The sequence below is a fragment of the Ziziphus jujuba genome, chromosome 9 (genome assembly GCF_031755915.1).
Source record: "Ziziphus jujuba cultivar Dongzao chromosome 9, ASM3175591v1".
NCBI classification, from domain to species: Eukaryota; Viridiplantae; Streptophyta; class Magnoliopsida; order Rosales; family Rhamnaceae; genus Ziziphus; species Ziziphus jujuba.
The window spans coordinates 10,460,777-10,487,669 of record NC_083387.1 but is presented as its reverse complement, the minus strand read 5'-3'; the positions used below and the strand labels follow the sequence as shown (position 1 = coordinate 10,487,669).

Here is a 26,893-nt window from a genome sequence, read left to right as displayed (position 1 = left end):
CCTTTCCCAACCTGAAAGAAAACACAAATTAAGGGAAAAATAAATTTCCCAAACGCAGAGAAAAAAATAACGAATTTGGGGTAAAAATTTTAAGGAATTTTTTTTTTTTTTTTAAGATATGTCGACGAGATACTACATTTTCAAATCCACACCCACAACAACAAAACAGAGAGGAGAGGAAGATGACACTTGCCTAAGTTCTTTGGAGTTTGGGGTTTACTTGCAAATGGAAGCCCTTTCCAGATCGAGTAAGATGGCCTTTTTATTTCAAAGGATACGAAGAAAGGTCACAATACAAGAAGAAGAAAACAGATAGAGATGCAGAGAAGAAAACATACTCACTGACCGTGTTTCTTTCTCTGAGAGTTGCAGCTGTGATTTTTCCTTCGATCTTCCACACGAGACAACGATACTCTTCGGCGAGAGAACAGATTAGGGCTTTTTTGAGTTTGGGACAAAAATAACCCCGGGGGGGAGACAGATCAGATTTTTCCCGATCGTTTGGGATTAATTCACTGTTTAGGTTAAACCTGTCCTGAGCTCAAAATGATCAACCAAACAGCAGACTGGGCTGTGTCCCGTCCAATCCTGGCCAATCCGACGTACCAAACGTATCCTCATGGTTCAATACTTAAAAATGAATTTTGCACGTCCAATTTGACTGAACTATTTTATTCAAAAACAAAATAAAAAATAAAAACATAAATACTGAACTATTTTAAGTATTATATAAAATAGTACAACCAAATGTAGGGGTGGGCATGGATTGGATTGGTTCGGTTTTGGACCGAAATACAATCCAATCCATATATATCGGTTTTTCTAATTTACAATCCAAACCAAACCATTAAAGCATTAAATCCAAATCAAACTAAACCATTTATGATCGATTTGGTTTGGATTGGTTGATCGGTTTGAAACTTACTAATTTATAAATATATAATACAAATAAAAAAATTTCTAAATATAAAATATAAATAATAAATTATAATTATCCAAACCTAAAATACAATTAGAATAATACAACATAGTTTACAATGGAAAATAAAGAAGAAAATGTAGCAAATGATACACATCATGCACTTATTAAATAGCAAACATTAATGTCATCATCTCACTCCTATAAAATCAAATTAAAATTGTTAGAACAAATAATGTAAAATAATACATTGGTCAAAATTCATTCACTCAAGAATCAATGCATAATTCCTTTTTTTTTTTTTAACCTTAAAACTTTGTTAAATCATAAGTCAATCAACGTTGACAGGTTCACTAATTTTAGTTGATTGTGTAAGCTCTACAAATATCAAAACAATAAAATTAGCAATAAATTATATTTAAACATATATATATATATATATAAGTAACAATTAGATACAATATATATAGATATATATATATATGATGGGGATGTAAAAATATATATATATATATATATTATGGTGATGGTGATGGACTGGTGGTGGGCGGCAACAAAGGTAAATGTTTAGTTTAGGGTTACAACTTACAATTTGATTTGGGATTTGGGATATGGGGATGTAAAAGAAAAAAAAATGTATGTATATATATATATATATTAAAAATCAATATATAAAAATGAAAAAAAATTTAAAAATTAATATATAAAAATAAAAAAATATATTAAAATTAATATATAAAAATAAAAAAAATATATTAAAATTAATATATAAAAATGAAAAAAATAAAAAATATATAATTTTTTAGCTATATAATATATTATTTAGATTGAATTGGATTAAATTGGATTTATATTTTCAATTTATAACCAATCTAATCTATACAATTTATAATATTTTGAAACCAATTAAATTCAATTGATGTAAAAATCCAATTCAAATCATTAAAAATGGATTGGATTGGACGGTTTAAACAGATTGGATTGAATTTTATCCATCCATAACCAAATGCAATCAAATTCAACTTTTTATAACATCAAGGTGTTAGCTTATTGAAAAAAAAACTTTTAACTTTTATATTTGCGAATTCAAAAATTAATATTCAAATTTTAATTATTTTGAATAATCCTATACTACAATATCGCATGATGTAAAACTATCATTTGATATCTATAATAAAGCTATCATTTGATATCTATAATAATAATAATAATAATAATAATAATAATAATAATAATAACAGATGAGACACCCTTTTTACATAGAAGAGAAAAAAAAAAAAAAAGTTTGACTCATACTTACTCCTTTCTTTTTTAAAAAATTTTTGGGCGGTGATAAAGAAGAAGACATGAAAGGAATTAAAAAATCAAAATCAAAATCAGAAAGAAGGAGAGAGGAGATATCCCTCACATGCCAAGCATGGTATGGAACAGTGAAAAACACCAGATAAGTACGTCCTTTCTCCATCAACATCTCATCCCTCCTCTTATCCTCTTCTATTCGCTTTTGTTTCTTTCCACTTTACAAATTTACTAATAATTATATTCACCAAAAAGTATATATATATATATAATAATAATAATAATAGTTTAAAATATTTTTTTAGGTTGACTAATTAGCCTTGTACTCATTGTTTTTTCCAATAATAATTCAAATTCGAATCTTTGATTTCTAATCCAACAAAAACTAATAAATACCTATTAATATTAATAGTTATAGACTATATAGCACCCTATATGAATTGCGTAATGAAATTGTTATAATCATTTTGATTTTCTTTCTTTTTTGATTGCTTTAAGAATCAATTTGAATACTTTTGCATAAATAATTAGAAGTTGTTTATGTAATAATTGAACTTTAAAATAAGTATTCAATTTTTTAAGAACTCTTAATTTGGATTCATGAATGTTAAAATAACAGTACTATCGACACACATTTTTTTTATCGATTTCTCAAATAATCTAGTCACAATGTTTATATTCTTGCGTATGTGAAGTTGAACATAAATAATTTTAATGATAAAATAATATATTATTATTTTATTAGTTGATAAACAAAATACAAATTAAATAAAAATAGCTAAACTCTGTTGTGAAGAAAAATAAGTAAATTTTAAAAAAATAAATAGAACTCAATGTAAACCAAATAAAATAATGATGGCATCTTGTTTATAAAGTGTAAATGTAATGATATATCAATGTGCCATTTAAAAAAAAAAAAAAAAAAACTTGATATCTATAACAACATTCAACTTTAAAAACATAAGAAATAAAAAAAAAATTATAATTCTTTCAGCAAAACAAAAAATTACAATTCAACGCTTTATTATAATTTATTTTCCAATATTTATTGTATGTAATTGAAAAGTACTTTTTTTTTTTTAAATGAAATTGTGTTGTTGGTTGAATATTTATGAAATTATGGTTATGATTGCTTGAATCAAACAAAATTATAATTTTTTGACAAATAAGCAAATATTATTTTTAAAAAAACAAAAGGGGAAAATTATATGACTTCTCTACGAAAAAAATTTTTTTTTTTTTTTTGGGCACAAAATTATGCCATCAAATAATTGAAAATTAAAAATTATCTTAATTAATTATTTAATAGAAAAAAACAATGAACTCAGAAAGATGCAAGAAAGTACGCCAGCTCACTACTGCACCGTGGTCACTGGGGTTTCAGGGGGGTGTCCAATCCTGTGGTTGGAGCCAAATTTGCTGCGAATGACAATACTCTCTCCAGTAAACACGTGCTAAGTATTTGCAATAATATTACGTGGCGCAAAACTATTGGGTGAATATTCAAATTGCAATTCCAGTGTGTCGTACATAAGCCAGAGCCCGGTTTCTTGTTCGAAAGGGAGTGAAACCAAATTAGGGCCAAGGTAGAGGATGACGATAACTGACGCAAGAAGAGAGCGCGACGAATTAGCGTTTACAGAGGGAAAATTTAATTAATTTAATTTTAATTTAATTAATTAATAATTAAATAAATAAATAATTATATTATTATAAAATAAAAGCGACAGCCTCCGCTTTCGCGTATTTAAACAAATAGATTAATCACTCGCTTTCAGATTCCTTCTTAGCCATCGATCTCTCTTTCTTGGGTTTCTCTGTCTACGCTCTAGGATTTCACAGACGCGATCATAAAGCTCTTAATCTCAAATTGGGTTTTACGAGCTTTAACTGATTTCCCGATTCAGGTTTTTTCACACACGCGCCTATATATATATATATATATATATGGATATATAGTATAGGTATATTATATGTGTAATATATGTATTTGGGTTTGTGTGTATTGTATGTATAGGTGAAGGCTAAAAGATGGAGGGTTTTATTTTTATTTTTTGCTCAGTGGGTTTTTGAGGGCTTTGATCATGTATATCTCTTGATAATCGCAATTTTCAGTTCCTAAGGAGCTCTTTGCTGTTGGTTAAGTCGAAATTTTTTTTCTCTTTGGGGGTTATTTTATTATTAGTATTATTATCAAATTTTTTTTTTTTTTCCCGGAGCTTTTAAGGTGCTGATTTTGCTTGTTTATGGAACTTTAGCTACTTCTTACTAGTAAAGTTATATACATTCTGTTGCGTTGTGGGTTTTGGGGTTGTGAAAAGTTTATAATTCTACTTGAGGAGGGGCCAATTTATCGCAGAAATATTGTTTTGTTCTTATAAGATGACATTGAGATTAGGCCATGACCCATGAAAGTATCACTGTAGCAGTTTTACTTCTGATGATTTTGTAGTCTATGGTCTGTAAGTGCTTATCTGTGGCTAGCTTTCGTGAGAATGCCATACATTATGTGTTTACTTCAATGGGTAGGCATGTTTTTGTGTGGAATACAAGTTTTCTGAAACCTGTCAATTCAACCTTATGAGCTGTTGAATGAGGGTTGAGAACCTTAAGGATATCCAAAGTTGTTGCAGTCATATCTTGAGGATGTATTCAAGTCAAGAAGTAGATAACATAATAGTTTTTGACAAAATCGATAGAGGAACAAATTTGTTTGCTTGGCTTCCACTTGTTTCATTTGCAATTGGATGGAAGCTTTCTAGGAGCAATACTGTGCTTTTACTTCAAAAGTTGCAGTTTGAGGTCAAAACTGTTAACTTCAGTGGTTTTATTGCTGTCATTTGTGTGCATAATCCGTGAAATCGCAAAACAGAGTGTGGTTTGCCTACTTGTGGTTTCAAGTATTTCTAGAATTTGTGGCTTCTTTTAAGTCAATTTTTTCTTCGATTACTTCTCTGTTGCAGATTTTAGCTTTGTTTTATATCCCTTTCGATCCGATAATAGTTGGAAGATTTTGGTAATCTGGTCACTCGTTATTGACACGTGAAATTATTCTTAATACAACAGTGCATTATCATTATTTCTATTCTGCTTGTCTGCTATAAGTTGATTCCATATCAAATGCGCACAAAGAGTACTTTAGATTAAACTTGTATGGGTCTAATCCAACATGAATTTCTTGGACAAGAGTTATCTTAACCAAAGCCAATTTTTTTATAATGTTTAAGGAAAAATGAGACTTGCTTTGTCTGGACAAAATTTTTCTATTGTTTTGATGAAAACTTATTAGCAACTTTACATGTTTTGTGGTTAGCTGTATAATTAGAAATGACATTCTCTCCTTATTGGTGAATTTACAATGGATAGTTTTAAATTGTGTCTATTGCGGCTTTCTAGGTTTGAAATGAGTTGTAAAAGTTGTTTAGATCATGTTAAGATCCTTTTTGAATTTGAATTTGATTCATTTCCATATGCATTTAGGACAGAGTCTGCCTTATTGGCTTTTTCTTGGATATGGATATGGTTGCATGCCTTTATCCTGATTTATTTATTTTGTGCTAGGAAAAATGATTAAGCTATTCAAAGTGAAGGAAAAGCAAAAGGAACTTGCAGAAAATGCCAATGGAAAGACACCTGCCAAGAAGCAAAGTGCTGGAGAATTACGCCTTCACAAAGGTATGCCATGTTATGATTTATGTGGCTTCTTCCATGGTATCTGAAATAGCTGTTTTGAGGATTTGTTCATATTTTGCCTGCACATCATTCGATTGTGGACTAGAGTGAGCAATACATTTATGCTTGCAGATATTATTATTACTTTCTGTGAATCTCTTCTTGACAAGCTAAGAAAATATTACTTTATGTGAATCTCTTCTTGACAAGCTAAGAAAACATGGTTGTCTTAATTTTCGCAACCTACTTTTATGCATGAGATGTATCCGTTTATATATAGGCCTATATGTTAATTGGCTACCTTTTCCATCTTGTAGATATCAGTGAGCTGAACCTACCAAAAACTTGTATTATATCATTTCCTAATGGCAAGGATGACTTGATGAACTTTGAGGTTACTATTCGACCTGATGAAGGCTACTATTTGTAAGTTACCTCTTCCACTATATTTTATGTGATTTGGTTAGACGATGTTAATATGCAAAATTCTTTTGAGAATGTGAATCCATTTTTCCACACATTGTCCTATTGGCTATTGCTATAAAATTATGCATCTTAACTTATAATATTGTCATCATTTGGAGTAAGTTGGGTAATTCTGAAAACTTATTGTGTGCTTTTTGGGAGGTGGGTTGACCAATGTGTGCAAAAATGAAATAGCATGGCATGGAAAGCAACTCTTTTATGTCTTCCGCAATGCATATATGCTCTATAAAAATGGTTTAGGTTTTGAAGGATTAGAAAGTTGAGTTCTACAGGTTGCTTTCAGTCTGCATAAACACTACTTCCCCAACTTTTGCTCGTCATTGTGGGTCTGTGTTAGTTTTTGTTTTTTTGTCAATGGGTTTGTGTTAGTTTGATGGTAATTTGAGATGATATAGAGTTTGGTCGTCTTAAAATTTTTGAATACTTATAATTTAACTTGATATTGTGGCCTAATTTTCTTAGTTTCTTGTTTAATTTATTTATTGTGCTACACTTGTAAAATGCAACTCGGACTGATGGTAACTTAGCATATAAAATCCATCTCTGGGTTTTTCTTTTCTTTTAGTTGTTTAAATTTGTGATTACATTAGCGCTTAGTGTGGTATCTTTATAACAGAGGTGGTACATTTTTATTCTCATTCCAAGTTCCTTCCATCTACCCTCATGAGGCACCAAAGGTTAAGTGCAAGACGAAGGTAACAGTGCATATCTGTTCGTGATGCGCCCTTACTTAATAGTTTGCTTAACTTATGTGTCCTAGTAGCATTAATTTTTTTTGGCCAACTTGCAGGTTTACCATCCAAATATAGATTTGGAAGGAAATGTCTGTCTCAACATTCTAAGAGAAGATTGGAAGCCTGTTTTGAACATAAACACTGTAATATATGGATTGTTTCACCTCTTCACGGTATTGCATATCATTTTTACAACACGGCCATCAGAATTTTGTTATATTTTGTTTAATTACAAAATTGTTTTGTTTTTATGCAGCAACCCAATTATGAAGACCCCCTCAATCATGATGCAGCCGCCATCTTAAGGGATAACCCAAAGCTTTTCGAATCCAATGTCAGGAGGGCAATGGCTGGTGGGTATGTTGGGCAGACTTTCTTTCCGAGATGCATGTAACAGCTGTTTGTGTGTTGTTTTAGCGCCAAATTCATCTGAGGGGTTCAAGGCCTGTACCTTTTGTGCACAAGGTTGCTTTCCAGTGTGCTATCCGTGAATTCTTCGGAATCAAGCAAGGCCCTACCGTCTGGATGGCATCTGTATGCTGGTATACCTTAGGCCATGTTTGTGATAATTACTGGAGACATATTTTTATCTGATGTGGGATCGTTGGGGGATTGCTGAACTTCAAACTTTAGTTTATGTACTTATCTCTTTCATCATTTCAGGGGAGAACATGTTTATTACTACTTTGTCAGGGTGACTTGTGCTTGTAAAGTTGTTCTACAGCTTGTATTTACTTCATTCACTTTTCCACCTTTTTGCAACATTCCGTACCTTTTTAGGACCTCATGCGTCATTAACACTGGAATATAAAAGGTTTGGAAAATTGAAGTGAAAAAATATTCGTTGCTCAAAGCCTTTGAGTTGAGCATATAACAGTAACAAATGATAAATGATTACTTCCAATTCCAAGGCCATTAACAAACAAAAACTGCAGATGTAAAATATCAGTAAGCTAATATAATCAAATATTATATCCACCGTCAAAAAATCAACTTGTACGGTAAGAAACATTGTAAATATGTGTACAAATGAACAAGACCCGCAAACTATCATGATATTGCTACAATTGGACAGAAAAATTTCACACCATATACAACAAAAACAACTGGGAAGAAGGATGAAGACAAAAATTAGAAACAAAAAACAAAAACAAAACCACTTAAACCACTAAAAATTGTAAGTAGATGTACTCAGGCTTGAAAAAGGATGTACTCTGCGGCTATCAAAAATCTATTCGAAAACCTGAATTTCGAAAACCTTCATAGAACATAATGAACATCAACAAATCATATTGTGACCTGCAAGAATGAATTTACAAATACAAACGTGGCATTGGCCCGGGGACACGCTAACGAGGTTTAACAAACTTCTTGACTATGGCGGCCATGTATTTGCCTTGATGCTCTGCAAGAGCCAGTTCTACTTCAGTAGGTTCTCTTGTGCCATCGCCAGAAAAAACTCCAGCACCATATGGAGAACCTCCTCTAATGGAATCCATTTTGAACATCCCAGCACCGAACGTGTAACCTATAGGAACATAAACCATTCCATGGTGCGCTAACTGAGTGATAGCTGTCCAACTGCATCTCAAAAAATATGCACACATTGTTTATAACATGAAACGTTGGATCATATGATACGAGGAATCATCGTTAAAATATATATCTACTTTTTTATACATAATAAATCTTTGATTTTACAATGGGAAATTTTAATATAATTAGGTCCGACATATATCCATGAACAACAGCACACATGCTTAAAATTCTGCAGCACTGAAGAAAAGCTTTTAGATAGGTGTAGTAAGATGTCATCATGTTCATGGATTTAACGCATACATACATACATATGTTCAGACATTATCTTTAAACATATGTATGTATGTATGCAGGTATTTGCTTTATCAGCTCTCTAAGCAGAGAACCTTTATAATGGAATCCAATAAAATGATTGTAAAAAAAAAAATTGATGATATGTCATTTTGATGATGCCCAAACCCTCTTTTGTCACTTGCTTGAGTGGTTATAGATATAAACAATTCAAATATCAATAACCCAATTTATGAATCACAAAGCAAAACAACAACCCATTTACTCAAACCACATTATCTAATTACTACTCCAGATCTTATGCATTTTTTACAATATTATATAAATATATATATATATATATTAAACTTTTTATTGGAATGTATTATTTATACAGCTAAAAACAGAAATGATACTATAATAAAATCTCTGCAAGAAATTATAAATGTACAGCTTTACAAAAAAAGAAGAATATTCACCAAAGATTTTGAAATTCTTAGACTAAAAAATTAAACTCAAACTCGGAACTCAGAACCAGAGCGGGAGAGAGAGAGAGAGAGAGAGAGAGAGAGAGAGAGAGATGAGTGACTTACGCGGTGGTTTCTTGCCCGCCGCCTTGCGTGCCGGTACTCACAAAGAATCCGGCAGGAACTCCAGCGAGTCTCTGTTCCCTCCATAACTGCCCCGTCGAATCGAAAAACGCCTTCATCTGCGCCGCCATGCAACCGTACCTAGTGGGAAACCCGAAGAGCAACCCATCCGCCTCCACCAATTTATCGGCCGATATCAACGGCACCGCATCTTCCTTCTCCGGCGGCACCCTCATCTGATCCAGAACCTCCTTGGTCAGCGTCTCCGGAACCCTGTACAGAAACCCTTCAACCCCATCAATGGAATCGACCCCTTTCTTCATCCTCCTTGCCAGAAGCTCCACATGACCGTACATTGAGTAGAACACTATGAAAATCCTCTGCTTCCTAACTTGTTCATGAACATGTCCGTCTTGAACCGGGTTCGTCGTCTCTGCGTTCCCAGTTCGATTCTGATCGGAAACAGGACGATTCCTTTCTGGGTTTTGAGGATCTTGATCGTGATCGGTTATGGGTTCCTTTTTCTTGCTCGGCACGCACCCACCTCCTTTACCCATCAAGAAAATTCAAAAAAAAAAAAACACAGAGTATTTGAACCTCTTATCTTAAAAATATAAATTATTCTGAAAAATAGATTTCTCGGTTATGATAAAAAAATATGGAATTGGAAGTGATTTGGGGATTGGTGAGGATGGTGCATTGATTTGCTTAAAAAAAAATAAAAATTAAATGATTGTTTTTAAAGATTTTGGGAAAAATAAAACATGAAAGAGTTTGACTTTTGGGAGATGATGTGGGTTTGTCAGACTCAGGACTGACTGGCTGAGGGACTTGTTCAGCACTGAAATTGCCTGACACATTGCTCTGCGTGTGCGCTGGCACTGTATATTGTATACGGAAGAATATACTGTTTGACTGCAAAGACTTGTCGGGAAGGGAAAAAAAGAAAAAAGAAAAAGCAAAAAGAGGCTCAAAGGACAGTGAGAAAGTCATGGTGTTACCAATCCGGGTTTTGGGTCATCAATATCCAGTTTTAAGTTCAATTCAAAGCTGTAACTATCTGGAGCCCAATGGGTCCATAAAAAATTATTGAAAATAATAAAAATAAGAAATTATGGCAAAAGTAGTAACATTTATTTATTTTATTTATTTTTTTATATTTTTTATGGATGTCTTTGAGGTTTTTCAGAGATGAAGGAAATGTCAAGAGAGTAGTAATAGAAGAAGGTATGTGAATTGGACCACTACACGGAACTAGATCCTCGCACTTTGTACTTCGGAGATTTTATACTTCCTTTTGATGGTTTTAAGCACAATATTCTGTAAACCTAAGTTTAAAAAGCTTATATACAACCATTACGGTTCAATGAATCATTCATGGTCACAAAACACTTGTTTTATTTTGGTATTGCACAAGAGTACAGACCATGTGCTTTTTGTTCCGTGTGACTATTCACCGTTGTATAATGTGATATAACCGTTTATATTAAAAGTTGTTCTTTTGTAGCTGAGAAATAGGTCTCTGTCAAAGTGCGTAAATAGAACTTGAACAACTTAATATACTTCCAAAAAAACAATTTGTCCCATCTATTTGTGTTGCTCTCATAACATGTTGCAGTCCTATGACTGCATCTTAGTAGCTCTAACACCAAAGATTCACACTACAATCTTACATAGACAATAAGCAAACTTCACAAACACTTTGTTAGCATGACTGAATAGAAGATGAATCCCCACGTTTTTTACACTTTGATCAGAACAACAGCACATAGTTTACCCTCCTAAAGCCGCAGTCACTCAATGCTGTGGAAGATGGTTGGTTCTTGTCAGGAATAAGAAAGTGACGAAAGAAATGAGAAAACTCTTACCCTTCCTTCAGCGAGCGATTTCTAGACCTTCTCAACTCCCATGGTGGTAAGCAACCTTTATAATGAGAATGCAGAAACAATGACGACATTGATACTTCCCTTTGAGGCATTGAGATTGATGACAAGCAATTGAAGGCACTTCTTAGCCTCTTCTTTTCATTTTCGTATCCTTGGAAATTGGGGTCATGTCGAACCGTGGTAGCCTTGAGGGTCTGGGGGAGTAAGCAGTTGCACAATGAGCCTAAAAGGGAAATAGAAAAAGATTAGCAAAAAATGATTCAGTATTGCCTAAACATTATTTGTACAAAGACGATTAAAATTCAGGCACTGAGTGACGTAGTAGGAAAGAGTATGTTCTTCAACATCCAGTTCTAACATTTCCAGAAAATGGAGGCACCATGTGCTTCTTTATGGCATTTGCTTTTTGGAACTGATCATAGTAGAATCTATTCATGGTGACCTAAAACATACAAAGGATGAGATTCATAGTTTGGCTTGGGAAAAGATACTATCAATATCAAACACAAAATGGAGAAAGGGAACTTTTACTCAAGAAGTGTACTATAGATGTGGCAGAAGCACATGGGAAATAATGCATTACACAAAACTAAGCAATACACTTTTTAGGTTCAGTCACCAACCATGGTAAATTTATATGAGATGCATTTGGACATGTAAGTGTCCAAACACAAACAATACAAGTCATAACTATAGAAACACAGTGTGCAATAAAGAAAATATAGCATATACCTATATTTGCAAGGCGATTTACCCATTTTGGTATTGGGTTCCCAGTCAACTTGTAACATATATCCTCACAGAAATGATTGCAGTTTTTAACAATCAAGTGATATGTATCACCATTGTAGTTTGCAGATTGGCGCTCCATGAACTCTCTAATCTGGAAAGGATCCAGGCATGTTGTACCCATGAAAATTGACTTCCTAAACTTGAAGCCAGGGCATTGCCGAGGATCAACCTCAAAGACACCACTTGACGCATAGTCATGTGCTCCAAAGGCATATTCCACACCATAAACTGTAAGCATACAAAAGGATATAAAAAATTATTCCATTAACTTTTTAAAAAAGGAGATGTATCCAAATTGATGCGCACGTATGCATATCAATATATTTATAAGCCTACATAAATGCAAGGTGGGGAAGCTTCAAAATTTGTTCTTGAGAATGGAAGGAGGGGAGGAAAACTAGAGATGATAATTTCTTACTAAGGATCAAGGCTAGAGTGCAGTAACATGTAATAAAAAAAAGGGGGAAATGGAGAATGTTGGCATAGTGAAACCAATATAGAAAAAGTAATTAAATGGTTTAGCCGCTAGAAAAAGGATTGACACACATAAAAGGTAAGACAGTATACTAAGGAGGAGCAGATGGCAACAATGGATGACTAGAGGCGGTGAGCAACGTTGGTCAATTTAACAGGCAAATTGATGCAGGATCGAGGTGAAGCAGAGATGCTGAGCCATGATTCATATTGAATTCAAGTCAAGCCTCAGAAATCAAGCTGAGTTGAAATTTTCTTCTCAGTTGTCATTGTAACACAAAGAATTGGTTGTTGGGACATATCTATCACACCTATCAAACTTGTTCCATTATCTTTCAAACATGTCAGTCATACACCCACATTCAAGCATTAACTCAAATATCTGATTTTCACCGAATTGTGCATTTTTGCAGAGAAAGATACAATACTGACCATGCTGCATGCACCATACCCCCGTCTTTTGCTCTATCTGTAACTTTACATGAACTTTTTTTGCATGCATAACCAGAAAAGAAAATTTTATTTTGTCAGTAAAGTTGGTTTCAAAATCTATTATTGGCCAATGCTTTTAGTATCAACAATTTACGAGGTCACATATTTTGAGTGGAAACTAATGAAAACATACTCATTATCTACTCATAATCTCAGATGACCATAACTAGTCTTCCCAAAGTAACAACCATAATCTGATGTTCCTTATCAAGAAATACAGACAGAACAGCGACACTAACCTTCAACCCCGGAGTGAAAGATACCAACACCAGCCCAACAAACATATCCATTGGCAGATGTCAAGTCATACACATTTAAATAGACAGGTGCACTGCCTGGACTATAGCCTGCTGCCTTCACTTTTGGAAACATGCAAAAATAGGTGGATGATTTGCTTCTTTTCAAACAAAGAGGCACAATAGAATGCCAGCCATTCTGTGATCCTGATTTCATGCTGAAGGTGAAACCAGGAATCAGTGAATGTCTAGTTTCGACCTGCTAGACAGAAATTAAGAAACAGTTAGGAGAAACCATTTTAATTCTTAGTAAAAAATGGAGACCTGATTTGGCTATATTTCTACATAGACAAATAACATATCAGCAGAATAATGGTTTTACATCATAAATATCATGATTGGTCTTTCTAGCATTTTTTAAAAGCAACAAATCAGTGGCATACGATCTCATAGGGAACTTCTTCTTCACCCTTGAAATATAAGGACCATGATCACCAAGTAACACTCCATGTCTTTCTTGAACCGAGTAATTTGGTGATTCTTCAAAACCTACATTTACTCTACTTTTGGAGTTAAATGAATGTAAACGGGAGCTTATTTAGTAAAGCTAACTGAGTTGTAAAATTAAATGGGCCGAAAAGAGTTCAACTGACTTCTAAGTAGATTGATCACATATCGCACACCGTGTCAGACTCAGCTTAGGACCCTGGCAAAATAAAGCATTCTAAATATAAGCATGGGTAGGTAGGCGTAGTCATGAGTCCATTAATAATAACCTTAAATAGTTATTTATCACTGAGATAAATAACCCCAGACACATTGATTTGTAAGCTACTCATGAGTGAACTCTTATGCTTCATATGTAGGGGCTGTTCTTATTGATAATAAGCAAATGTTAAAAGTTTGATATAAAAGTAAAGGATATGGCCCTGAAACTAGAAACTAAAACTTTAAACGTTGTCATTTACCAAGAATATATCCATTACATTTTGTAGAATTGAAATAAAAGGTTTACAAGTTTTCTATATTTACCAAAGAAAAACCAATTAATTAGCATGCTGAGTCAACAGTCAATTCAGAACTTTTATAGATTGCTTGAGCTTTCACTTTTGTTTTTTTGTCTTATATCTTTGTTCGTCTTTTTGTAGTTTTTTTCTTTTCCAATTTTCGCTTTTGCAATAGTCAAATAAGTTAAAGAGATTAATGCATTCCAAAAAACAGAATAACCCGTGAATCAGATTTCCATAATTTTCATACCTCACCACTCACCACCAGATTATTATCCCACAAACCGGCTAACAAATTTCAAGTATTTCGTTTTCAGCACCATTAAATTATAAAAGTAAAGAAATAACAAAAACGTAATATTCTGCCGCAGAAAATATTAGGAAATTTCTAGCTAACTGTAAAATCTAATAAGTGGATTGTAAATGAAAAAAAAAAAAAAAGGTTAGAAATCTACTAAAAAATAGGACCAACCCCCGATCGAAAAGACAAAAAAAATATAAAAAAAATAAAAAAAACTTATAAAGAAAGAGATCAGATTCACGAGAAACTCAAAAAAGAAAAAGAAAAAGAAAAAGAAAAAAAGCCAGAAAATAGCTAAAGAAGGAAAATGAGAAATGTATCTTCTGATCTTACCCAAAAATAATAACAAAAAAAAAATCCAAATATAGCTAAAGAAGGAAAATGAGAAATGTAGCTTCTGATGTTACCCAAAAACAATAACAAAAAATCCAAATATCCAGAAACAAATCAAAAAGCCTAGAACTTCAGAAAAACAATCTAAACCCAACAACCAAAAATGAGAAATAAGAAATACCCACTTACCTCTTAAGAGAAAGAGACCCATCACCGAATGAAAAGAATGCATCAACCAAGACACAAGGTGTACATTTTTTCAGAACAGTGAGAAAAGCTTTTGAAAATGGAGGTAGAGAGAGTTTTGTGTAGGTGTGGGCAGCAGTAGTAGTGCCTCTGAAACCCACACGTTGGGTGGTTTATTGCTGTTTTCTGACAAAGATGAAAGCTGGCTCTGAACACAGAAACTAGTGTCGCTTTTATTAACCCCAAGAAAGTGTAAAAAAAGAGAAAAGAGAATATAATAAATGACAAAAAAGAAATATGATAAAATTTAGCATTCTGGCTAAAGTTGAAAAAAACCCATGAAAGAAATCCTGTCTGTATGTTATCCACTCTCTTTGACTGCCTCCCTCTTTTCAAGTCTTCCATTTTCCATTATTTCCTACCTTTTATCATATCTATAGACCATAATCTCAATCTGATCTAATTCATTATTATTATTATTTTATTTTATTTTTATTTTTTTTGTGGAGGTATGTGTGCCATTTTTCTTTATATATATATATATATATATATTCAAAATTTTGTTCTATACATAATAATACGTGTATATTTTAACCTTATAATACCGGTTTTGACCCCTTTTTTTCTTCTTTTTTTTCCCAAATAATGTCTGTATGAATGTTACAAAAGTAAGGATATACCTGCCTAACATATTGCATGAAAGCAATGGGTCAAAGTTTTACTAGGGATTCTAGGGAGTTTTGGTAATCTTTCCTTTACATGAATTTAGGATTCAAGAAACCCACTTAAAGTTGTCCCTGTAAGCAAAACCAGTCTCTATGGAGAGAAACTTGCCTGCCTACAGTGGTTACACTATATCATTCCTTATCACTTTTATTAATTATGTATTATGTAAAATTAATTATTTATAATTATATCATATATCATAAGATAATAAAATTTCTTAATCTTTTAGAAACTATAAATAAAAATAACATGTTTTTGGTTTTATGTTTTTTTCTCTTTCTCATTAGATTGGATCTTGTACATATATATTTATGGTTTCATTTTTGTCTGAGTTACCTTATTTTCTAACTAGTTTATTACGTTGCTAATGTTTTTAGATAAGATAAATTTCATTTATATCATTTCAATTTTATTATTTTATAAGTTTGGTCCTTTGCTTTTGAAATTATCATTAACCTCCATTTAATTTTTTTTATGTCTACCAAAATAGGCTCATTTGTCAGCTTTTGTCAATTAATGTTAATTAAAAAATAAAAAGAAATTTAACTTGATATTTTATAATTAAATAACATTATAAAAATACAACTTTGGCTTTTATTTGTTAAAATTAACTTGTAAAAACTAACAAAACTCACAGATTAATTTCTTTTAATAAATTTACAAAACTAAAAGGAAGTAAATAATATTTTTTGTTTGAAAAATATGAGATTTAAGTGAAATAGCAATAAAATTGAAGGAGTGGAAATAAAATTTTCTCTTTTAGATAAAAACAAAATTGCATCACTGGTTTTTTGTCTTTTTGGTAAACACATTAAATCATTAGTAAAAACGGATTAAAAAAACTAATAGAGCAGTCAACTTAAATAAATTTAGAAAACTAAAAAAAAGTAAATAATAATTTTTCAAAACATATGAGGTTCAAGTGAAATAATAACAAAATTGAAGAAATGCAAATAAAATTTTCTCTTTTAGATAAAGATAACATTATATCACTAGTTTTTTTATTTATTTATTTATTTATTTATTTTTGATAAACACATTCCATCATTAGTTGGACATAAATAGAGTTGGGAAAAATACACACAAAAGACCCTTAGTTTGTTTTTCACAATATTCACAAAATATTTCATTTGAAAAAATAAAATTGGAAACTTCTTTTACCTGATATTTTTGGAATTTAAAATCCAATTGTGAAGAGGAAAAAAAAAAAAAAACAAAAACACCTGTTTGTTTGAAAAAAAAAAAAAAAACAAACACACTTGTGAAACAAACACATCATTGTTATAGTATACTAGTGAGTATTCTTGTCTATCATGTAGGAGACCTGAGTTTGATTTTAGATTGCATGGGTAATAAAGTTATGAGTGAGTGTCGTTAATTCCTTCGAAAATTGATATTTAAAATTTTACTAAGTAATAAAGTGATGGGTGAGTATCATTTCTTCAAAAATTAATATTCAAAACTTTATTAAATATCAAAATTATTGATTAATTATTTTTATTTAGGCATCCAATTTTAATAAAAATTAGTGCAAGCGTAGATCAAAACTAATATGTTGAATAAATAATAAAGTTATGAGTGAGTATCATTCTCTTGAATATTGGTGTTTGAAGCTTTGTTAAATACCAAAATTATTGATTAATTTATTTTATCTAGGTATCAAATTTGACTAAAAACTAGCACAAACGTAAATTGAAACTAATATTAGAATTAATCTAAGATAGTAGGACGAGAAATCAAAAGAAACAATACATACAAATAATGGAAATGACAAATATTACGATTTAAAGCTCTAGGGTATCGATTTTCCTCTTATTCTTCCTATAATTGAACTTACCTTGGGTGATTACTATTGAATTTCTATGCTTAATTCTAACAAAAGGTTCTAATTATATCAAACTTCCTTTCCATAAGAAAATTGAAATCTATGAATAATTAGTGAAAATTTAAGAATTCATTCCTAAATTAACTTAAAAAGTCATGTATTAATTTCTTTTTTTTTAGGTTATCTACTTGCTAATTAAGCTTTCCAACTCTAATTAAAACATGAGTTGTGTAATCTTAATGACAAAATAATTAAATAACATTTTTCCAAAGAATAAATTCATAGATCTATACAATACACAATTGATTTTCAATTTAGTTAGGCATATTATAATTAAATCCAAGAATTACATAAGAAAAGAGTAGAATTGCACAACAATAATCAACCCACCATTAAATTATAATCCAAAATAAAAGTTCTAACAATCATGTACAATACAAAATATAAACTAAATCCAAAATAGAATATATATTTATCATTAAATCCATGTAAAATGCAATATATATATCTAAATACAATTTAGAGAATAATAAAAAATAAAAAAAACTCAAAAGAAGACGAATTTTGTAGAAGAATCTCTTATCTTTAATATTCTTTCAAGTCCAAAATTTATTTCTCTAGATTTAGCTCTCTCTCTCTCTCTAAAGTGTGTATGTTGCTTTCTGGTTTTTCTCCAAGTTATCTACAACAGTGGCTCCTTTCCACACTCCTCTACCAAGCCCCCTTCTTAATATATATAGGCCACCTAAATAAAGCCTTCTAAAAGGATCTCCAAAATTCTGCGCTTGTGGTTTAATTCAATTTTTAAATCAAAATCAAAAGATCTTAGACATGCACATGATTTTCACATGTCTATTTTAAGTGAGATTACATGATTTGCATTTGTAAATTTCTACATTAAAAGCACATACCTTGCATATGCTTTCATTAAAGCTCCATTTTAACCAAAGTTAATGAAAGTTGAAATTAGATATTAAGAGACATAAAAAAATCAAAATTTTAAAAATCTTGAATAATGAATGACATATTTGACTTGGTTTAGACATGGTAAATCTTATTTCTTTCCAAGGTGATCTCAAAAACTTTAAAAACTATATACATTAATCTTAATTTTAATTTAGAATTCATCTACATAAATACACAAACACCAATCAAAATAACCATAAATAAATATTTTTTACAAATAATCAATTTATAGAAGATTAAAAAAGTGAGCAAAAACACACTTATCAGACACCCTTAGTTTGTTGGTCACAATATTCACAAAATATTTTTTTAAAAAATAAAATAAAATAAGAACTTCTTTTACCTGATGTTTTTGGAATTGAAAATCCAATAGTGAAGAGGAAAAAAAAAAATATAATATTTAAAAAAAATACTTAATACGAAAATGATAATATTTATTTATTTATTTATTTTACATATGCAGTTTATTATCATAGTTGTTTTTTTTTTTTAATATAAAAAAATATTATTATTTTTTGTGAAAAACAATTGAATAATTGTTAAATGATAACAATACAAGTGGCTCCAATGTCTTGTTGGAAACGCGCTTCTCACCAAGTCACCAGTCAAGTCAGCCGGTTCTTAGGTTCCATTGGGCCCCACAAAATACAAAATCAAAAAGTGGACCCCATACTTCGTTGCACAAACATATCCCCAACATTCAAGCCAAAAAAAAAAAAAAAATAGACAACGTCAATAATTAAAAAAAAAGAAAAAGAAAATGAAAGATGCTCAATTTTCCAAGCCGTAGATTTTCCCAGGAAAAAAAAATCCAAACCGTAGAAAAAAGAAAAAAGAAAAAAGGAAAAAGAAAAAAAGGGTTTGGATACCGTATCTCACCGCTCCGTATAAGTAGAAAAAATCCACCATAAATCCAAAACCTACTCTCAGTAGCAGTAGAAATCTTTTTATGCCGCCTCGACTTTCTTTTGGCGCCACAAAATCAGTTTGTCTTTTCTAACTCTCTCTCTCTCTCTCTCGCTCTCACACAAATTTTCTTCAGGTTCGATTTTTTTGGCCAGTGATTTCCTACTGTTTCTCAGTTGCATAATACTTTTTTAAACTTTCAGGTGGTTTTTCTTATCTTTAATGTAATTTGGTTTTATGAAATCCATGTATGTCCGTACTCTATGTTCTTGCTTGTTTGTTCGCAAAAATTTTTGCTTTTATTTTTCCGTTTTCAAATTTTTTTTTTTTTAAATCATCTCTGCGGACTTTCCTTCAGAATATTTTTTTTTTTGTTGGATATATATATATATATATATATGTTACATTGGAGTTGGAATGTAAAGATAGTGACATTGTTTTTGGGAGATTATCTTTCACAATGACGCGCACATCGAAAACTTTTACCTTCAAAAATTGAATTTGCTGAAGAAACATAAAATAAAAAAAAAAATAAAAAAAACAAAAAGCCTAAGCTTTCTAAAGCAGCTTTTATATTTTGCGTGTGATTCACGGTAGCAATTTGCAGAAACAGCCATAGTATCAATTGAGATCCAATAATTTGGATGGATTTAGGTTCTTATAATCCTTGAATTCTGATTTGGGTTTGTCCAAATTTGGTTTTTTGAAGGGGTTAATGCTATAAATTTTTTTGCAACCCCAATATGAAACAGGAAAAAGAGGGGTTTTTTGAAAATAAAAAAAATATTTTTTTTAGTGGGAAAATCTATTTTGTTGTTTTGTTGTAATTCAGATCCAATAATTTGGATGGTTTAGGTTTTTATCATTCTTGAATTCTGATTTGGGTTTGTCCAAATTTGGTTTTTTGAAGGACTTAATGCTATAAAATTTTTGCAACCCAGATTAAACAGTAAAAAGAGGGGTTTTTTGAACTTAATAAACAAGTTGTTTTTAGTGGGAAAACTGACTTATGCCTCTATTTTGTTATTTTGTTTTAATGTAAGCTGCAATTATGTACATCATGCCTTCTTAAATGAATATATATGCTAACTTTGGCTTAATTTTTTTTTAATATCTTTGCCAACTTTGGCTTAATATTTTTTTCATTTTTTAATTTTTCATTGTTATTGATTGAAATACAGGTGGTTCATTCAGTTCATATATTGTACTGACTCAATGGGGACTAATGAAGCTAATGGAGTTGTTAAGCCTTTCCAGCTAATTGGGGATAGGGAAGTCAACGTAAATGCAAACTCTTTGGAACAGTTGGTTTCAACTCAGGTAGTCTCTCATTCCCTCATTTTCTCCCTTGTAGAAGCAGCCCTTTCATGTCCTTGTCTTTTTTACCCATTTATTGTTGCTTGTTGCAGAATGTTCCAATAGCACCTTCACGGTCTGATTGGCCAACACATGCCCAGGTTAGGACATTTTTATGAGTTTTGTAGGATTGTATAATAAATGGATAGTGAAAGACAGTTTGAACTATATTTTAACCTCTTTAACAGGCATTTTATCCTTATGGGGCTACTCCACATCATTTTTTCACTTCAAGAGCTTCTGTTTCTCCAAGTTTTTATCCTGCTTATATGGTGGGAAACCAGGTGAGGTTCTGCATATTTGATATATATATATATATATATGTATATTTTTCTTGCGATTTGCTTTGCTTTAGAATCCAGAAATAAAGAAAAAAGAAAACTTATTTAATATCATGCTTTTGTTGATTTTCAGCATCAAATAATGCAACTATACGGAACTCCAGTTCAATATTCTGCCCAATATGGTCACAACCAACCGCCATCATATCCAAATGTACGTCTGTACATTCTATTTTATGTCTTATCCAAATGTCATTGTGACTTATTTTTGTTTGTGGCTAAACTATTAGTAGGAAGTTGCTTGTGTTCTTTTGTTGTGTTCAATAAGCGAGCTTACTTCACACTATATTGATCGATGCATATATTTTGTATAATTGATGCATAATGGGTCAGGGTGCGGTCTTCACAGTCCCACAAAAAGAAGCAAACCCCAGCGAAAAGGACTTGGGATCAATGAGGAAATGCAAGAGAAGCTCAGAAAATGAGTATCTTACAGGGAATAGATTGGGTGAAAGTGGCAACAGAACTTTGCCTCTGAGAAACGATGGTGATGGTGCTTTACAAAGGTGTTGGCCTTTTTCTTATGAGTGCAATTTCTTTGCTAAATTTTTCTATTTGTTTGCGCGTGTAAAGAACATGTACATATATTTTATTTGCAGACATCTATTACGTTTTTTGCTAAGCTTTTGCCAAATTTTCTAAAAACAGTGCTCCAATTGGAACTGAAGGCTTATCAGATGAGACTTGTAATACCGATCGAGTAAGTTTTATTTTGATTTTTGTATAAATAACCAAAAGATTTGACGATTTGCCGTATTAACCAGATTACATAAAAATCCTTATTAAAAAGTGGTAGTAATCTCATAGATATATATGTACTTTACATGGTTAGACTTGCTTGCTTTGCTAATATAGTGAGGACCTTCGCCTCAGGATTTTTCTGCGGCTAAAAAGCAAAGATATAATCAGAGGCTTGTAGATGGTTAGTCTTGAAGGTCACTGCTTTTCATTAATTATATGAACTTGATTAGCACATGACTTGTAACGATTTTGAACAGGAGCAGTTGCACAGACGGATGCTACTTTACAGTACCATGATGTAAATGCAGATTCCGGATTGCAGGATTCTGCAGTAAACATGGTTCAGACCAAGTTGAACACGGGAATTGCCTCAAATTGGTCTAGCACAAAAACAATCCTAGCAAAGGTGAGAGCTATCTGGTGTCCAATTGTTAGTGGCTTCTGCAATGATATACTTGTGAGAGAAATCATTTCTGTATAATAGATTTAGGGAGCAGCTATCTGTCACCGTTCTTAATATGGCATCGGTTGTTTTGTGTTTCATCTTTCGGTGGGGTGTAGAATTTGTGGCACATTGCAGTTACAATTAGACACTTACGTTTGTCATAGTTGAAAATGTGTATCACATTCAACTTTTCAAAAATGATTTAGTGGTTCTAAGTCTTAATGTATCAAACCATCATTTTGTTCCATATTATTTTCCTTACATTACATAGACCATTAAGATGTGCTCTATCTAGTTCTCCACCCATGGTACAAAAAAGGAAAAAAAAAAAAAAAAAAAATAGAAAAAAAAAAGGGAAAAGAAGGGAGAGAGAGGATATAAGTGATGAATGGTTAAAACTATCGTGCATATTTATAGAATGACAAAATTGGTTTTTTTAAAGGAATAGGAGGAAAATTTATATCCCTCATATTAACAGTCTTTTTACCTAGAGATTCTTCTTCCCTCACCTCTTTGCTTGATCTATGTGCTAGTATTGTGAATTATCTGACATGAATGAATTTAAGTGGATATAAATTGCTTTCTGTAGCTTCCTTAATCAAGGACTAACAGATTGCATATGCCAATATGATTGAATAATATCTACTCGGTCTTTTGCTGATATCCATTTCTTCCTTTGACAGGAAGAGCATGACCAGAGAAAAGAAAGGAGAAAGCAGTCTAATAGGGAGTCAGCTAAAAGATCAAGATGCCGTAGACAGGTAAAAAAAAAAAAACATGTTAAACTTTGCAGGAAGTTTTCTTTCCTGGCGAAGAGAGAATATTCTATTCAAATTGGACATTATTTACTTTATAAAATTGGCAAGGACTGTTTCTCTTTGGCTGATTAACCTTTGATTTCTAACTTGAGTGATGGAATTTCTTAGAAATTTTCCTTCTTTTCCTTCTGTTACTTGGTTAGATTTTGGTCTTTTGATATGGATCATGGATTACTTCCAGGAAGAATGTAGGAAACTACAAGGCACGGCAGAGGATCTTGCAAAAGAGACTTCCAACCTTAGGGCTGGAATAATGAGGGTTTCTAAGGAATGTAGGAAACTCAAAAAAGAAAATAAATCTATAATGGTTAGCCATCTAAATCTTACTGATATGTGCTTTGTGGTCGTGGGAAAATATCTGAATTCATAAATTTGACTTGCCTATGTAACAGAAAGGACTAGAAAAGATGTATGGGCCAGATGCAGTTGGGGATCTAAAAGCTGAAGAACCTGGTTCTGTTAATGGTGATGGTGAAAGCAGTAGCGATGAAAGTGGAAATGAGACTTCTGATGAGGATGAAGATGCATAATCATTGTTTGTACCTACAAGCTACCTCTGACAGAATTAGTTTTGTGTTGATTCCTCTGAGCACTTAGAAGAAACATAGCAATTGAAAACATAGAAAGTTAAATAAATGAGAGAATTCTGTGGTTTCTCAAATTTCATATGATCAAACGTAGGGTACATATAAAGGTAATTTTCGAGTCTAACAATTCAACTATTAATACCATGTCAATTTTGTAGCTCATGAAGGCACAGATTCATGTCTAGTACACTGATGTAAAATACGTTCAATTCACCAGACAGATTAAGAACATTTCCAATTTGCAAATTTGTATAATATCTCCAACTTTGATCATCTGTTCTAGTTATCCAAAGTTACTACTCATGAATTAAAAAGCTAGATGCACTCGTTATGTAGAGCATTGATACAATAAATGGGGTAAAAAAAAAAAAAAAAAAAAAGAGAGAAGAAGAAGAAGACGAAATCTCTGCTGTGTATTATTAAATAGTTCAAGTAAAATACATCAAGTGGCTTCATGCAAGAGTGCAAATAGGAAATCCATCACCATTTTCTGACAGGATTATAGGATTGTAAAGTATTAATACACAAAAATAGCATGAAATTTTATGTGATAGAGAACAATACTTCTAGAATATTCCAGCATTCAAAAAGGAAAGGAACACGTCTTTCTAACCTACATGTTTGCTTTGGAACATTTACACTGCATGCCACGTGCACTTGTCAAAATCAGAAAGAAGTTTTATCACTCTGAACCATCAGGGAAAGGTTTCAATGCATCTCGCTTCCCATTAACATAAAATTCCACAATTGCTTTCATTCGTGCAAACTTATCAGGATGGTAATTTACATGAACAATTACTGGCTTCAACTTGCTCAGAGTGGCATCATTTCTAACAGTTTTGAAGAGAACCTTGCTATTCATGAAGAGATAGAAATCCATAGTTCTCCGGGCAGCATGTAGACCAGCATACCCAGGATGTGAAGGGAAAAACAGTTCCTCATTGAAAACTGCCTGGTCCCAAGAGTTTGACTCCCTAGATAGCCGACCAGCCACACGATCCAAAAGTTCAATTGACGGAATTGTTGGTCTGATATAGAAAAAACCAGAGTTATAAACCCACATCCTCATTGTATGAGCATATCGAGCCCATCCCATTGCAGGTTCATCAAAGACATCATTAAAGCCATAAGCAGTTCTGTTATCATGACCATCAGTCATGGACTCTACATCTGAGTCACGATAAAGATGATTGAATGGGTTTTGCAAATAGACAATATCAACATCTGAAAGAAGAACACTATACCCCAGCTGCAAAAACTCTCTTAAAATGCGGAATTTCAACCCTGAGACAGCATGGTTTCCTCCGGTTCTTGCAATTGAATCAACACCTTCATCTGGGTCTCTCTTATACACTGTTACATTATTCGATTCACAAAACTTTGCAATATCTTCATCCAAAGCAACAACCAGAAAATTGGGTATACCCACTCTCTTAATATTAGTAAACCAAACTTCCAACATCTCCTTTACATTAGAGTTTGCCAGTGCAACTATAAGCTCTCTCTGGACAGCAACCTTTTCCAAAATCTTTGCCAATCTTGGGTTCACAGATTCATCAGGAACAACAGTAGGGTTGGTTCGCAAGCCCTTTACAGTACCAAAAGGTCCAGCTTTCTTCTGATCACCCAAAACGAGAACCTGCTTCTGTGCATGGTCTTTCCCTTGCTCAGCCAACTGAAGCTTTTCAGTCAATTCCCTTATCTGTTTTTTCAACTCGGTGTTCTTCTCAGAAGCTGCTATGAACTCTGATTTCAACATGTTAATCCTTTCGGATGACTCACACTGGGTTGAACCAACCTAGAGTATAAAAATGATAAGAATGAATACTATCTCTATCGAACCAACCTCATTTTAGCACCTTAAAATCTCAATATCATTGGCTATAGGCCATTAAAACACCATAATAGCAGCAGGCACAGCAATTAATCAAGAAAGAAAAGATCCACTAAATGGGTATCAAAATGCGTTTATATCCAGACAAATAAAAAATCCTTTCCATATCTACAGCATTGACAATAGAAGAAGATCAACAATATCAAACTGATATCAATTGCCAAATTAAAAAGCATACACGGATGAACTACTTGGCTTGGTTTAAACCCAATAAACCACCGGGTTCAGAGTCAATGCATCAGAGCCATGGTCAACGGGCTAAAATTTTGCATCAAAGTTCCTTTTTTTTTTTTTTTTTTTAAAAATAAATTTTATATAATAATGTAAAAGACCAAAAAAGCAATTCGTAAACTCGTTACATACCAAACGATGAATAGTTACTCAATGCCAAACACATATTTTAAAAAAAAAAAAATAAAAAAAAAAGAAGGAAAAAGAGTCGAACCTGAGTAATAGAATTGGCAAGGCGATGACTGAGAATTGGAGCAGAGTTAGAAACGAAGAATAACCCATTGGGGAATAAGAAGGCAAAGACGCAGCCGAAAAAGACTCCGATGGCTATGGCGATTGTGATCTTGGATTTGCAAAAAGACTGTTCGTTGTTCCTCATCAAAGGCCCATCTCTACGACCCGCCATGGCTCGCTCTCTTCAGCAACTCAGACAGAGAAAAAAAGGAAAAAAAAAAAAAAAAAGATGGAATTTTTATTTAACAAAAAGAAGAAAGAAAGAGTGGGTCATGGCTGTAAGTAGAAGGAGGATAGATAAGGATCTGAAAGTAAAGCCATTGAAACAGAGAGCGTCAGATTTCAGGGCGACAGAGAGGAAAAAGAGTTTGAGAGTTGAAAATGGTAATGGGGTTCGTCTAGAATTTTAGATAGAATATAATGGAGCAGGGTACAGCAATACAATACAGTTCTTCTCCAGAGACAGAGTCGCCTTGAATTTTCATTCCATTTCAATTTTATTTTATTTTTTAAATTATTTAATTTAAAATTTTGGTTTTTATTTTTGGATAATAGTTTTAAGTTTGTTTTGCTCGAACGTGAATAAACACCATGACGGGGTTGTTGG

General features: G+C 32.2%; 5 protein-coding genes across 12 annotated transcripts; 2 read left to right on the top strand and 3 right to left on the bottom strand.

Annotated features, from left to right (window-relative positions):
* Positions 1–3,966: 3,966 nt before the first annotated feature.
* On the top strand, positions 3,967–7,861 carry LOC107404571 (NEDD8-conjugating enzyme Ubc12). Of its 4 annotated transcripts, none has more exons than XM_048480414.2 (6): positions 3,967–4,125; positions 5,780–5,893; positions 6,208–6,316; positions 6,993–7,071; positions 7,167–7,253; positions 7,367–7,861. In XM_048480414.2, the coding sequence occupies exons 2-6, from the start codon at positions 5,785–5,787 to the stop codon at positions 7,502–7,504; spliced, it is 522 nt and encodes a 173-aa protein (XP_048336371.1). In that variant the 5' UTR covers positions 3,967–4,125; positions 5,780–5,784; the 3' UTR covers positions 7,505–7,861. The 4 variants fall into 4 exon arrangements, with proteins under 4 accessions (XP_048336371.1, XP_015867013.1, XP_015867015.1 ...); XM_016011527.4 differs by having other exon boundaries at positions 7,167–7,283; XM_016011529.4 differs by lacking the exon at positions 3,967–4,125 and adding an exon at positions 4,210–4,304 and having other exon boundaries at positions 7,167–7,283.
* A 194-nt stretch (positions 7,862–8,055) lies between these two features.
* LOC107404573 (probable NAD(P)H dehydrogenase (quinone) FQR1-like 1) lies at positions 8,056–10,461 on the bottom strand. The gene is made up of 2 exons (XM_016011532.4): positions 9,513–10,461; positions 8,056–8,691 (listed from the first exon to the last, which is right to left on the bottom strand). Exons 1-2 carry the CDS (start codon positions 10,064–10,066, stop codon positions 8,460–8,462), a joined length of 786 nt encoding a protein of 261 aa, XP_015867018.3. The 5' UTR covers positions 10,067–10,461; the 3' UTR covers positions 8,056–8,459.
* A 579-nt stretch (positions 10,462–11,040) lies between these two features.
* On the bottom strand, positions 11,041–15,620 carry LOC107404575 (deSI-like protein At4g17486). 2 transcript variants are annotated; one of them, XM_060820327.1, is made up of 5 exons: positions 15,220–15,620; positions 13,833–14,095; positions 13,393–13,648; positions 12,128–12,415; positions 11,041–11,618 (listed from the first exon to the last, which is right to left on the bottom strand). In XM_060820327.1, the coding sequence occupies exons 3-5, from the start codon at positions 13,604–13,606 to the stop codon at positions 11,374–11,376; spliced, it is 747 nt and encodes a 248-aa protein (XP_060676310.1). In that variant the 5' UTR covers positions 13,607–13,648; positions 13,833–14,095; positions 15,220–15,620; the 3' UTR covers positions 11,041–11,373. The 2 variants fall into 2 exon arrangements, with proteins under 2 accessions (XP_060676310.1, XP_015867020.1); XM_016011534.4 differs by lacking the exon at positions 13,833–14,095 and having other exon boundaries at positions 15,220–15,618.
* Positions 15,621–19,618: 3,998 nt separating this feature from the next.
* Positions 19,619–24,182, top strand: LOC107404439 (G-box-binding factor 1). Of its 4 annotated transcripts, none has more exons than XM_025068653.3 (12): positions 19,619–19,718; positions 20,821–20,959; positions 21,049–21,096; positions 21,184–21,279; positions 21,410–21,490; positions 21,670–21,842; positions 21,985–22,036; positions 22,210–22,258; positions 22,335–22,483; positions 23,206–23,283; positions 23,522–23,647; positions 23,733–24,182. In XM_025068653.3, exons 2-12 carry the CDS (start codon positions 20,855–20,857, stop codon positions 23,868–23,870), a joined length of 1,095 nt encoding a protein of 364 aa, XP_024924421.2. In that variant the 5' UTR covers positions 19,619–19,718; positions 20,821–20,854; the 3' UTR covers positions 23,871–24,182. The 4 variants fall into 4 exon arrangements, with proteins under 4 accessions (XP_024924421.2, XP_060676191.1, XP_060676192.1 ...); XM_060820208.1 differs by having other exon boundaries at positions 19,630–19,775; XM_060820209.1 differs by having other exon boundaries at positions 19,649–19,842; positions 22,341–22,483.
* A 139-nt stretch (positions 24,183–24,321) lies between these two features.
* On the bottom strand, positions 24,322–26,891 carry LOC107404445 (arabinosyltransferase RRA3). The gene is made up of 2 exons (XM_016011393.4): positions 26,267–26,891; positions 24,322–25,725 (listed from the first exon to the last, which is right to left on the bottom strand). Exons 1-2 carry the CDS (start codon positions 26,456–26,458, stop codon positions 24,610–24,612), a joined length of 1,308 nt encoding a protein of 435 aa, XP_015866879.3. The 5' UTR covers positions 26,459–26,891; the 3' UTR covers positions 24,322–24,609.
* Positions 26,892–26,893: the final 2 nt, after the last annotated feature.

Bases quoted from the DNA above. Each gene is read 5' to 3' on its own strand.
- LOC107404571 (XM_016011527.4), top strand. From the start codon at position 5,785: ATGATTAAGCTATTCAAAGTGAAGGAAAAGCAAAAGGAACTTGCAGAA. The intron at 6,317-6,992 runs GTAAGTTACCTC...TCTTTATAACAG, and splicing joins CCTGATGAAGGCTACTATTT to AGGTGGTACATTTTTATTCT. The intron at 7,072-7,166 runs GTAACAGTGCAT...GCCAACTTGCAG, and splicing joins AGGTTAAGTGCAAGACGAAG to GTTTACCATCCAAATATAGA.
- LOC107404573 (XM_016011532.4), bottom strand. From the start codon at position 10,066: ATGGGTAAAGGAGGTGGGTGCGTGCCGAGCAAGAAAAAGGAACCCATA. The intron at 8,692-9,512 runs GTAAGTCACTCA...TTTGAGATGCAG, and splicing joins GGCGGGCAAGAAACCACCGC to TTGGACAGCTATCACTCAGT.
- LOC107404575 (XM_060820327.1), bottom strand. From the start codon at position 13,606: ATGAAATCAGGATCACAGAATGGCTGGCATTCTATTGTGCCTCTTTGT. The intron at 12,416-13,392 runs GTTAGTGTCGCT...GTATGCTTACAG, and splicing joins CTTTCACTCCGGGGTTGAAG to TTTATGGTGTGGAATATGCC. The intron at 11,619-12,127 runs GTATATGCTATA...TTTCCCTTTTAG, and splicing joins AAATCGCCTTGCAAATATAG to GCTCATTGTGCAACTGCTTA.
- LOC107404439 (XM_025068653.3), top strand. From the start codon at position 20,855: ATGGGGACTAATGAAGCTAATGGAGTTGTTAAGCCTTTCCAGCTAATT. The intron at 21,097-21,183 runs GTTAGGACATTT...CCTCTTTAACAG, and splicing joins ATTGGCCAACACATGCCCAG to GCATTTTATCCTTATGGGGC. The intron at 21,843-21,984 runs GTGTTGGCCTTT...TTCTAAAAACAG, and splicing joins GGTGATGGTGCTTTACAAAG to TGCTCCAATTGGAACTGAAG.
- LOC107404445 (XM_016011393.4), bottom strand. From the start codon at position 26,458: ATGGCGGGTCGTAGAGATGGGCCTTTGATGAGGAACAACGAACAGTCT. The intron at 25,726-26,266 runs GTTCGACTCTTT...TTTATACTCTAG, and splicing joins TTGCCAATTCTATTACTCAG to GTTGGTTCAACCCAGTGTGA.